This window comes from Grammomys surdaster, unplaced genomic scaffold (assembly GCF_004785775.1).
Source record: "Grammomys surdaster isolate TR1022 unplaced genomic scaffold, NIH_TR_1.0 339, whole genome shotgun sequence".
NCBI lineage: Eukaryota > Metazoa > Chordata > Mammalia > Rodentia > Muridae > Grammomys > Grammomys surdaster.
Genome location: NW_021604758.1, coordinates 584,361 through 596,455, shown reverse-complemented (window position 1 = coordinate 596,455; position 12,095 = coordinate 584,361). Strand labels below are relative to the sequence as shown.

The 12,095-nt window shown below is 51.8% G+C and overlaps 1 protein-coding gene across 1 annotated transcript in view; it reads right to left on the bottom strand.

Moving 5' to 3' along the window:
* Positions 1 to 1,207: 1,207 nt before the first annotated feature.
* Positions 1,208 to 12,095, bottom strand: part of Ppp1r13l (protein phosphatase 1 regulatory subunit 13 like) — an 18,429-nt gene continuing 7,541 nt past the window's right edge. The window contains exons 2-13 of the mRNA XM_028778690.1: positions 11,670 to 11,750; positions 11,424 to 11,566; positions 9,945 to 10,455; positions 9,765 to 9,863; positions 9,604 to 9,692; positions 8,637 to 9,072; positions 6,886 to 7,346; positions 4,735 to 4,866; positions 4,510 to 4,643; positions 4,237 to 4,403; positions 2,135 to 2,334; positions 1,208 to 1,846 (exon numbers count right to left, since the gene is read on the bottom strand). Coding sequence (XP_028634523.1) covers positions 1,808 to 1,846; positions 2,135 to 2,334; positions 4,237 to 4,403; positions 4,510 to 4,643; positions 4,735 to 4,866; positions 6,886 to 7,346; positions 8,637 to 9,072; positions 9,604 to 9,692; positions 9,765 to 9,863; positions 9,945 to 10,455; positions 11,424 to 11,566; positions 11,670 to 11,724 — 2,466 coding nt within the window. The 5' untranslated portion in view covers positions 11,725 to 11,750 and the 3' untranslated portion in view covers positions 1,208 to 1,807. The remainder of the gene's footprint in view (positions 1,847 to 2,134; positions 2,335 to 4,236; positions 4,404 to 4,509; positions 4,644 to 4,734; positions 4,867 to 6,885; positions 7,347 to 8,636; positions 9,073 to 9,603; positions 9,693 to 9,764; positions 9,864 to 9,944; positions 10,456 to 11,423; positions 11,567 to 11,669; positions 11,751 to 12,095) is intronic.

Genomic DNA, 12,095 nt, shown 5'->3' with positions numbered 1-12,095 from the left:
CTGTTCCATGAACATTCACTGTGATTGTCAGAGAACAACTTGCAGGAATAGCTACTATCCTTCCATCGTTCCTTGGACCCAGAGGCTCGAACGAGGGCTGCCAGGCTTGGCAGGCGTGTTTACCTGCTGAGCCATCTCAGCAGCTCTTGGATTTCATGTTACAAATGTCCTGCACTTTGCTTTGTAGAGCAGGCTGGCCTCAAACTCACAGAGATGTGCTTGCTTCTGCCTCCTGAGTGCTGGGACTAAAGACGTGTGCCACCACTGCCCGGCTAGTTATACATACCTCTTGCTCTCTAAACTTAAACCTTTTGTTAGGACCCTGAAGACAGCCTTGGGGGAGATGACCTTTTTCTTTTTTTTCTTTTCCTTTCTAAAAAAATTTTATTCGGGCGGTGGTGGCGCGCGCCTTTAATCCCAGCACTTGGGAGGCAGAGGCAGGTGGATTTCTGAGTTCGAGGCCAGCCTAGTCTACAGAGTGAGTTCCAGGACAGCCAGGGCTACACAGAGAAACCCTGTCTCGAAAAACCAAAAATAAATAAATAAATAAATAAATAAATAAAATAAAAAATAAAATAAAATAAATTATTCATGGGTCCTTTTTTATTTATAGCACTTGCTAATGTGGTCACACGATTAAAATGGTGCTTTTTTTTTGCAAAATTAACTAACTAATTAATCAATAGTAGCTCATCATCTGTCATCTCAAGGTCCTACAGGGTTGGAGACACAAGGAGTTATAAGTTTGAAGCTCACCTAATGACCTGGAGAGATGGCTCAATGGTTAAGAGCATTAACTGCTCTTCCTGAGGTCCTGAGTTCAATTCCCAGCAACCACATGGTGGCTCACAACCATCTGTAATGGGATCCAATGCCCTCTTCTGGTGTGTCTGAAGACAGTGACAGTGTACTCAGATACATAAGATAAATAAATAAATCTTTAAAGAAAAAAAAAAAAGCTGGCCTAAACCAAACATAATATCTTGTTTCTAAATCAAAAAGATTGGACATGGTGGTGTTCATCTTCTGTCCCAGCACTTGAGAGGAAAAAGCAGGTTCCAAGCCAGCCTGGTCTACATAGCAAAACCCTGACTCAAAAAACTAACAAGAAAAATAAGTATTGGCCTTATTGTGTGAGACAGATCTGTGAGAACTATCCTGTCTAGGTTTGTGTCAAGTTGACAAAAACTAACCAACACACACAGCATTCATGTTGTCTGAACAGAATCAAAGTGCTGTTCATTTCTGGGCAAACAACCTTTATTTATAAAGGAAACCGTTTCCCATGTCATTATAAACATTAAGCCACATGGTGTCAAGGCACTTGGTTGAGGAGATGGGGACCTCACACAGGCCCCAAGGCTTCTGGGAGGAAAGGAGGCTGCTGGGAAGAATGCGGACTTCTGAGAGAGAGGAGGAAAGGACTCAGAGAGAAATGAAGGGGTGGGTGGCCTCCCAGGCTCAGCTGGGATAGCGCGGTGGCTTGCTGACAATAAGAGGCACTTAGAACCAGATCTGATTTGGCAAGTGTGTGTGTGTGTGTGTGTGTGTGTGTGTGTGTGTGTGTGTGTGTTGGGGATGGGGTGGGAGTTCCTGCCCTAAAGGTCCCCAGCCCCACCTCACCCCAATGCTTAAGGCAGCTTTGTAATCTTCAGTCTGGGGTTGCCCTCCCTTGAGCCTCTCAGGGAACAGAGAATTTCCGGTCCAGGCAGAACCTCTCTGGAGAATAGCGCGCAGATAAGCTGGATGGATCGGGCAGGTCTGAGTGGAAGGCAGGCTGGCTTGTACTAATCATCCTTCATTCCTACTAGATTTTGCTCCGCTGAGACTTCACTCTAGGGAAGAGCTGAGGGAAGAGGACTGTCAGACACCAGGAGCCCATCACCGCTGATCCCACCCCTAAGAACAGGGGCTACCATCTAACCACCAGCCAGCCACACCCATGACCAATCAAAACATCTAAATAAGAACGAGCCAGAAAAGGAGCAGGAAGATGTTGGGGAACCTGTAGGTAGCTGTCATGCCTTGAATTCTTGGCAATCCCTCTGCCTCAGCCTCCAAAGTGTTAGGATAACAGATCAGCCTAGCCCAACCCATTAATAGGGGACTCCCACCAGGTAGCCTCTGGGCTCACCCCGAAGTAGTTGCGCGGCACATAGCCTTCCTGGCCGTGCAGTGCAGCCCACCACCAGTCGGTCTCCTCCGGCCCGTCTCTCCGCAGCACAGTGACGGACTCGCCCTCCCGGAAAGACAGCTCATCCCCAAACTCTGCGCTGTAGTCCCAGAGTGCGTACACAACGCCACTGTGCATCAGCCCCATGCTTTGTTCGACGTCTGAAAACACAGAAAGAATATGGTAGCCGGACAGGGCCTAGGAATGCAGTCACACGGAGGATGGGGTCAGGCGCGGCCCCTGCTCCAGCAGAGAGATGAGGAAAGCTGTCTTTGCCTCTGCCAGTGGATAGCAGTGAGACGCTGGTACCAGCTCTCTCCAACGCTTGAGGAAGGTTGGTGTGTCAAACCTACCTTCACTCAATGGCTGGCTGTCCATCTATCTCTCTCTGGTTTTTGTTTGTTTGTTTGTTTTGTTTTGTTTTTTTGTTTTTGGTTTTTTTCAAGACAATCATTTCTCTGTTTAACCCTGGCTATTCTGGAACTAGATCTGGTCTCGAACTCAGAGACCCACCTGCCTCTGCCTCCCACGTGATGGGATTAAAAGCCATACATCGCTAATATCTGGCCCCTCTTTTTATATTTTTTCCTTATGATTTGCTTATTAGCCAGATGTGGTTGTACACAACTTTAATACCAGACCTTCAGAGGCAGAGGCAGGAGGATCTCTGAGTTCAAGACCAGCCTGGTCTACAAAGTGAGTTCCAGGTCAGTCAAGGTTCCACAGAGAACTCTGTTTTGGAAAACAAAAACAAACAAACAACCAAACAAACAAAAGATTTGCTTATTTATGCATTATTTCATGTAGATAGGTGTTTTATTTGCATGAACATCCGTACGCCAGAAGAGGGCATTGGATCCCATGGAACCAGTTATAAACAGTTGAGAGCCACCATGTCAGTGCTGAGAACTGAACTCCCAACCCCTGGAATAGCAGCCAGTGTGCCCTTTATTGTTGAGTGATCTCTTCTGGCCCTCATCTCCCTCTTTGAAAAAAATAATTTTTTTAAAAGATTTATTTATTTTTAAGAATGTGAGTACACTGTCACTGTCTTCAGACACACCAGAAGAGGGCATCACATCAGATCCCATTACAGATGGTTGTGAGCCACCATGTGGTTGCTGGGAATTGAACTCAAGACCTCTGGAAGAGCAGTCAGTGCTCTTAACCACTGAGCTGACAATTTTTTTTTTTTAAAGATAGGTAGGGCCTAACGTATGTCAGGGTGGCCTCAAACTAGGTTTAAGCCCGAGGAAAACCCTGAACTTTTGGTCTTTCTGGCTCCATCTCTCAGGCTGTGGTATTACAGGGGTGCACCACCACACCCTACTTCTGCAGACCTGGGGATAGAACTCGGGGCCTAAATCATGCTAAGCAAGCAGTCTACTGCTCAGCGACACCCACCCCACGGCCTCTTTTGAAAACAGGTTCCCTATACATAACTCTGACTGGTCTCCAACACACGATCCAACCTTAGGAATGGGCCTGCATGTCAGGCCCCCATCCCCACCTAGACAGTGTTAAATCCTCCTGTTCCATGACCCCTAATGCCAGCGTATGCTACAATCTGCCTCTCCATAAGTTCAGCAGAGACTGTGGGCAAGCCTCTGGTGCAACCTATCTTGTCTGTCACACTCAGGCAGTTTAGCCTGGGGCCTGGAGAGACCTGACAAGAACTCAGGCATAGGTACAAGTGTCCCAACCTCTAAGTAGCTTCCCTGCAGACTGGTCAGTGTGCCACACTATCCTTCCTTTATTTATTTATTTATTTTCTTGAGACAGAGTCTCCCTTTGTAGGTCTGGCTGGCCTGAACTTGCTATGTGGTCCAGGCTGCCCTCCAACTCACAGACATCCACCTGCCTCTGCCTCCCAGGCACTAGAATTTCAAGTGTGCAACTGCCACAGCAGCTGGACAGTATATTTGTTATTTCTACGCCTGTCCCTCAGGCAGAATGCAGGTGAGTTGTATACTCCAATGCGTTCCCAAGTCCCCACCCACCTACAAGCATCTGCCAGCGCCTACCCCCAACCCTCACCGCAGGCCTAGCGCACAAACTCGCACCTGCCAGGTAGGTAGCGCAGTCCGCGTAGCCCTCACGATAAGGGTCACACTTTTCGATGGCGGTGGCGCCGTCGCTGAGCGTGGTGGCGAAGATGGCCGCCCCGTGCTGCACCAGTGCGGTGCAGATGGCAGTGTCATTGCAGGAAGCGGCACAATGCAGGGGCGTCCTGGTGGCAGGAGGGTGAGTGAGAGGGAGGTCCCAGCCGGCAGCACCTTCCCACCTCGGAGCCAAGGTCCCACCCACCTCCCCACAGGTGCATGGTGGGGGCTCACCAGCCGTGGCTGTCAGGGGAGTTGACGTTGGCGCCCGCGGCGATGAGGAAGTCCACGATGGGGTAGTTGGCACCGCAGATGGCATTGTGTAGGGCAGTGATGCCCTCCTCGTTGGGCTGGCTTGGGTCGTTCATCTGGGAACACCAGGGGGAGGAGGATTCAGCCCCGCTTGTCACTCCCGTGCTCTCCTAACCTGGGGGGGACGGGGGGGGGACAACACCTCACCTCCTTCACTGCCTGCTGTACCACGTCCAGCTCTCCAGTCAGGGCTGCATCCAACAGCAGTACCAGTGGGTTGAGGCGAGCGCGCCGGGCCTTGCGCGGGGACCCCAATTTGCGCAGTACTGAGCGCATCTCCTGCGGGACAGGAAGGGGCTTCAGCTAGGCCAGTCCGCCCACAGCTCAGAGGAAAAAATAGACCCATGGGACTGTTCACTCGGGGAGGGCTGGCTTGGCTCTTGTATTATTGGTCCTTTACAACTATTAGGGTATCCTGTGACTTTGGAATCTTGAGCCCCGAGATCTTAGAGGAAGCTAGGAAACCATGGACTGGGTGCTCTTTACGGCAATTACTTCCGTAAACCAGGCCTGGTAGTGCATGCCCATAATATCAGCACTTGGGTAGTTGAAGCAGGAGGATTGCATTGTGTTCCAGGACAGCTTGGGCTATAGCAGTGGTTCTCAACCTGTGGGGTCAAACGATCCTTTTACAGCGGTCTCCTAAGACCATCGGGAAACACAGAGGCTTACATGACGATTCATAATCGTAGCAAAATTAGTTATGAAGTGGCAATAAAAAGAATTTTATGGTTAGGGGTCATGAAGAACTGTGTGAAAGGGTCACAGCATTGGGAAGGTTGAGAGCCACCGCGCTAAACAAAACAAGGAAAGAGACAAAAATCCACAAACCCCCTGTGATCGTTAGCACACAGTGATTGACAACTTAACGGGATTCAGAATTCACCTGAGATTTAGATCACTGGCTGCTCTGGCCGAGGAGGACCCAAGTTCAAGTCCTGGCACTCACATGATGGCTCACAACCATCCGTAACGCCAGTTTCATGGGATCTGGAATCCCCTTCTGGCCTCAGTGGATACTGCACACACATTGTGCACAGGACATCCATGCAAACAAAACATCCATACACATAAAAATGAATACATTTAAAACAAAAAAAACCTTGCCAGGCAGTGGTGGCGCACGTCTTTAATCCCAGCACTCGGGAGGCAGAGGCAGGCGGATCTCCGAGTTTGAGATCAGCCTGGTCTATAGAGTGAGTTCCAGGACAGCCAGGGCCATACAGAAAAACCGAAAAAAAAAAAAAAAAAAAGAAAAAGAAAAAAAAAAAGGAAAAGTAGACCATGGAAAGAAACCTCTGGGCAGCTAGGTATGCACGGGAGTGTTCGAGGGACAAGATTGGTGAATTAAGGTTGGTCCACTTATAACAGCCCACTCCACGGGCCGGGTCCTAGACTGAATAAAAAGGAGAAGAATGGCAAACAATATCATTTATCTCTGCTTCCTGACTGTAGACCCAATGTAAGCACCTGCCTCCTGTCCCTGCCACGATGAACTGTGCCCTCAAACTGAGCCCAAAATGCCTTTCCTTGAGTTGATGATACTGTTGAATCCATAAAAGACGGAACAAATGAAACAACAACAAACAAAGCAAAACAGAAGGGACAACCAAACCAGCAAAACACCTGGATCAGCGTTAATGACGGCAGGGTCACAGTTACATCCCGGGCAGCAATCAGCCTCACCGCAAAGCTATCAGGCACTCACTAGTATCCTCATGTCCACTTTACAGACAAGAAGACTGAGGCTGAAAACAGAGAGGCTAAATGCCTGGCCCTAGGATGCACAGCTGAATAAGTGGCATGGGGCCAGGGTAAAAAGTCTGCCGTTTGTGAACATAACCCTTCTTGACCAAAGTTTTGGGGACCAGAGACTCTCTTCAGAAGAAGACAGAGTAGGTGTCCAGAAAAAGTAAGCACCAGAGACTGTCTGCTCTCCAGGTCTCAGGTAAACCCAGTGTCGTACCAAAATCTCAGAATAACTGCAGGTGTAAAATCGAGATTCATGAAGGAATACTGGGGCGCAGGCAGAGGAAACCAAGGCACCTTGGTCTCTCTCTTTTTCCCTGAGCCCAGACCTATGTACACAAAAGACTACATTTCCCAGACTCCTTTGCAGCATAGTCGGTGCCATCTTGGTATGGAAGCCCAGCTAATCTCAATATTGGTTAGCCTGGGGTCAGGGTCTGGGTGTAACAACAGATCTCCTTCAAACCACTACATGGTAGAGACCTTTTTGTTACAGCAACTGTATCAGAGATGAGCATATATATCCCTCAGGCTCCTCCTATGACTTACCATGCTCTGGGGCTGCTCTGGAGGGCTGCTCTGGGGTGGGGCTGGGGCTGGGGTAGGAGCTGGTGGGGCGGGAGCAGGGGGCCCTGGCCTGGCCTCGGCTCCCTCTGTAATCGTGGACAGCTCCGGCTCAGGCCCTCCAGGCCCTGGGCCTCCGTGCCGATGGAAGAGTCTGTTGATGATTTGTTGGTATTGTTTCTTGTGGGTGGGAGGCAGGGCCGCGGCGGGGCTCTGCTCCATGGAGCCTCTGCGTTTGAGGGGTCGCGGGATCTCTGCCAGCACTCGGGCCACCTCCTCCAGCTCGGGGACGGTCTGTGCTTCGGGTGGCAGCGCTGGCTGCAGCCTGGTGGGGCTGAGGGGGCGAGCGACGGTGCCTTCATCTGCGTCCCCGGCCTCCAGCACGGGAGCCAGTAGCCCCTCTAGCTCGGGCTCGGGCTCCAGCTCGGCAGGGGATTTGAGGAGGCCTGGAAGGAACAAGAACCCCATTAGAGGAAGATTCCCCGGGAGCTTCCAAAGAGCTGCAGCTCCTAGGAGGCAACCAGCTTCTAAGCTGTGTGACCGCAGAGCGGTTACTTGCCCTCTCTAGGCTACTCTGAGATGTACGTAATAGTTTGATCTCTGAGCATTTATATGACAGATTTATTTATGTGTTTATTTTTAACATACTAAATATTTGTTTATTTATGTATTTACAGTGCTGGGCATTGAACCCAGGGCACACGCTAGACATTCTACCAAGCTACATATGTCCCCAGCCACACATGCTTGCCCACCACCCTTCTATACTGTGAAGAAACAGGTGATTATCTCTAAACTACAGACAGGAATCTGAGGATCAGAGAGGGAAAGTCATTTGCCCAAAGTCACACAGCTGCTTGACTCTGGACTCTGCAGTCCTACAAACCATAAACTTGGCTTTCTAGGATCCGAAGAACTTTACCTCTAACATCTCATGCCCCCCCCAACCCCCCAGCCCTGCGCAGACGCCTGGTGTTCGGCTATCTATCCCTCTGTTACATCCCCTCCCTCCACGGCAGAGCCTCAGAAGCAGGTGGGAATATTAACTGTATTTATCCCGACCTCTGGCACAATTCCACAAGGTAGACAGTAATTCCTTCTTTTCCTGAGTGGGAAAAAGGGCTGAGAGAGGTTACGTAATGTACCCCATTTGCTTTTTGTTTGTTTGTTTTTCGAGACAGGGTTTCTCTGTGTAGCCCTGGCTGTCCTGGAACTCACTCTGTAGACCAGGCTAGCCTCAAATTCGAAGATCTGCCTGCCTCTGCCTCCCAAACACAAAGACCAAAGGCTTACGTCACCAATGACAGGATTTCCTCTGACTCACCCACAGACCAGTGTCGGGAGAAGCTGAACCTCTCCGCTTTCGCCTCCTGGCACTAAGACCCTGTCCGCTGGGGTACAATGGGCAAGCCGAACTTCCTGGGCATTAGGGCCTCATTTTCAAGACTTCACATAGATTTAGTACCATGTCCTAATAGATAGGACTTTTAGCACGATTCAGCTTTTACCCTCAGGCAAAGCTAGGCCCAGAGAGGTTATAGCACCTACCCGAGGCTACACAGCACACAACTCTGTAAACCTGGCTCCTGTAAACATTCCCATGTTTATCTGGTCCAGCCCTTTGCAGGGACAGTTTGCAGAGTCAGGCTTGGCTAGCCTGGCTCCCCAGCTACTCTGATCCCTGTCATGGGGTATCCCTTTACCCAACCTTCTGGGAGCCCCCTCAGCTGACTCACCTTCATTCATGGGAGTCCAAGTCTGTTGAGGTGCTGGAGTCTGAGGCTGGGCCTGGGACTGGGGGGGCATCTGAGGTTGGGGTTGGGGTTGCAGCTGGGGCTGAGGGGGTGGCTGGGGAGGCAGCTTAGGTGGGGGTGCTCGGGAGAAGATGGGGGATCCCGGGAGCACAGCCCTGCTGGCTCCGTGTTCCCAGAAGGCATTCTGGAGTTTAAAGATCATACTGAGGGGGATGGGGCGCTGGCGCGGGGTGCTGCGAGGCTGTGGGCTAGAGGGGGGCATGGGAATGCGGCTGACGGGCTGCCAGCTGCGGGGCAAAGTGCCTGAGGGCCCGGCAGAGCCCACAGAGCGGCGGTAGCTGCCAATGTCAGAACGCCTGTCACTGGCCAGAGGAGACACCTTGTAATTGCGTGGCAACGTGGCGCTGGTGAGGTTGTCCTGGGTCGGAGGGAGAGAGGGGAGGGAAAGGAAGGTGAGAGAAGGGGACAAGGACAGGTAAGGACAAGGGGGAAGTGAGGTGAGGGAAAAGAAAGGATGCGTGTGCGGTAGCCCACGCCAGTAATCCTAGCAGGAGAAGCTGAGGCAGGAGGATTGACTTGACTGTAGGCCATTTCACACTACAGGAAAACAAAACAAAACAGCAACACACACACACACACAAAGGAAGAAGCTACCACTCAGAAGGCTGAGGTAGGATTCAAATCGGTTTAAGAAACTTAAGCAGAAGTTTGCTGATATAGTTAGCTCAGTGGTAGAGCCCCTGCCTAGAATCCCCCAGTGAGGGGCTGGGGGCGTGGCTCGGGAGTTTTCACTCACCTACAGTGAGCCTTACCCTAGATTCCACCCTCAGCCTTCCACCATAAAGAAGAGCGTGGGAAAAGGTACACACACGCGCGCACACACGCGCGCGCGCGCGCACACACACACACACACACACACACATCCCGCTGCTGCCTACCGGCCCCTCACCTTGCCACTGGCCCCCAGCCCATCCAAGCTGCTCTCTCTCCAGGGTAAGAGCTGCAGGCCTGGCGAGGCAGGCCGGAAGGCATCCAGCCCTGCAAAACACGCAATGGTTCAGATTGACTCCAGACTCCTGTCCTCCAGGTCCCTCACCCTCTGTCATTTACGTTCGTAGCTCGCTGTCTGTGAAGACTTTTTCTCGTAGGCTACATCCAGGTCCGACTCGTTCCAGGCTTTCGGGGGCCTCCGGCGCAGCGTCGAGTCATCTGGTGAAAGGGGTCCGTGAGTTACGAGTGTAAGCATAGACTAGCCTGAACCAGCCTCCCAAAGAGAGGGTCCCCGTGAACCTTGTGCGCGAAGCGGCGGGGCGAAGGCACTGCCACCCGCGCCCAGCAGAGGGCTCCCGAACGTGCCCGATGTGTCGTAGGCTGCAGCAGGTGGACGTGGGGAAGGTCCTCGCTCCGGGAAGAAGGCCTGGGGCCCCTCAGCTAGAGGGCTGCCCCGGGGGGACCCTGCGCGGCCCAGGTAGTCAAAGGCCGTCGGGGGACCTGGCTGCCGCACCGGGCCAGTCCCCGGCCGCGGGGATGGTGCTCGACCGTGGGGGCTGCCCGCTCCATCAAAGGCACGGGGTCTGGGCGATGGCGCCCGATCCAGGGTGCTGTAGGTGTCGGGCTGCAGGTAGATGGGGGTGCGCGGGGAGGACGGCCGGCCCTTAGGAGACAGAGGGCTATAAGGGTGCAGGGACGGGGCACTCTCTGAGCGTCCAAAACGGGTCTCTATGCCATCGGTGGCTAGCTTCTGCGGAGACCCTCTGCTGCCAAAATGCTCGGGGACAGGGCTGGTACTGTACCGGGACATCTGTGGGGGAGGGGGGCATCGAAGAGTCAGAGGAGACAATAGTGGGGTGAGTGGAGGAGGTCAGAGACATCGGATTAGGCCTGATGACTGAAGGGGCAGAGCCTGGACAAAGGCTGGGCCGGATGGGTCTAACTTGTTACTGATTCTTTTATACAACTTAAGAAACAGCTTTGTAGGGCTAGAGAGATGGCTCAGTGTGGTTAAGAGCACTAGCTGCTCTTCCAGAGGTCCTGAGTTCAATTCCCAGCAACCACACGGTAGCAGACATAGTCTATAATAGGATCTGATATTCTCTTCTGGCCTGTACATGCAGGTAGAACACTCATATACAATAAACAGACCTCTTAAAAAGGCTTCGTATGAGCTTTCACTTTTTTCCACTTAATTTTAGTTTGGCATGGGGGTGTGCATGCCTCTGGGGAGATAGAGGCAGGTATAGCTCTGAGTTTGGGGGCAGCCTGGTCTACAGCATGAGTTCCAGGACAGCCTGGGCTACACACTAAGACCATGTTTAAACAAACAAACAAATAAATAACTTTTGAGATAGTGTCTCAGAAAGCCCAGGCTAGCCTGAAGGTCTCCATGAAGTGAAGTGTGGCCATGAATTTCTTATCGTCCTACCTCTATGGCTCCAGTATAATGTGTACCCCACACGCCAGTGTTTATAGGGCACAAGGGATAAAACATAAACCTTCATCCATGTTAGGCAAACATTCCACCAACTTAGCCAGCCTCTCCTGTAGCCTGGGCTAGCCTGGAACTCACTATGAAGTAGAGAAGTTGACACTAAATTCATCCTCCTGCCTCAGTTTCTCTATGGCAGGGAGTACCAGCCTAATCTCTGTACCTCGATCTCTCTTTCTTCTAGATGCCCTTGCATACCCCTCAGCCTATACACCATCTTAGAAATCCTCCCCTGGGGCATGGAGAGAAGCTTGTTTTGGGGACAGTGGGATTACCAGGCTCACCCTAGAGGGGAGTCCGGCCTGTGTACCAGAAGGAGCTGGCGAGTCTGACCACAGCGACTCTAACTGCTTGGTTAATTCGTCCACTTTGGCGACAGCGGTGTCCAGCTCCATCTGTTTCAGATCCATGTGCTTCATGGCCAGAGCTGAGTGAGTGGGTGGGTGGATGGGAAAGAAGGTCAAGACCTCGTCCCCTCCACCCCCTCTCCCTTTACCGGGCCCTGCCCATCCACCCTGCTGCCTGCTCACACTGGAAGTTCAGATCCAGAAGGTCCCTCGCGTGCTGGAATGCTTCGCTGTCCATGGTGCCGGCCGGAGCAGGGTGCCTGGCTGGAGTGAGAACGGGCTTAGACCCTTTAGGCCACGCCCCTCCATGATCCACCCCAGGGAACCGGGGGTGGGGGGAGGGGGGACCGATACCTAGAAGTCTGAACCTGTCCTAGAAAAGTTCAGGACAAAGAATTCATCCATCACTTATGTGCTATTGAACTGAGACTGAAATAATTAACTGTTACTTTAGTGAATGCCTACTAGGGACCAAGGGACAGCACCAGATGTTTGTTGTTGATTTTCTTGTTGTTTTGTTTATTGTTGTAATAAGGATTAAATACTGTGCTATATACATGTTTAGGCAGGGGCTCTACCACTGAGCCACGCCCCCAGCCCCTCACTGGG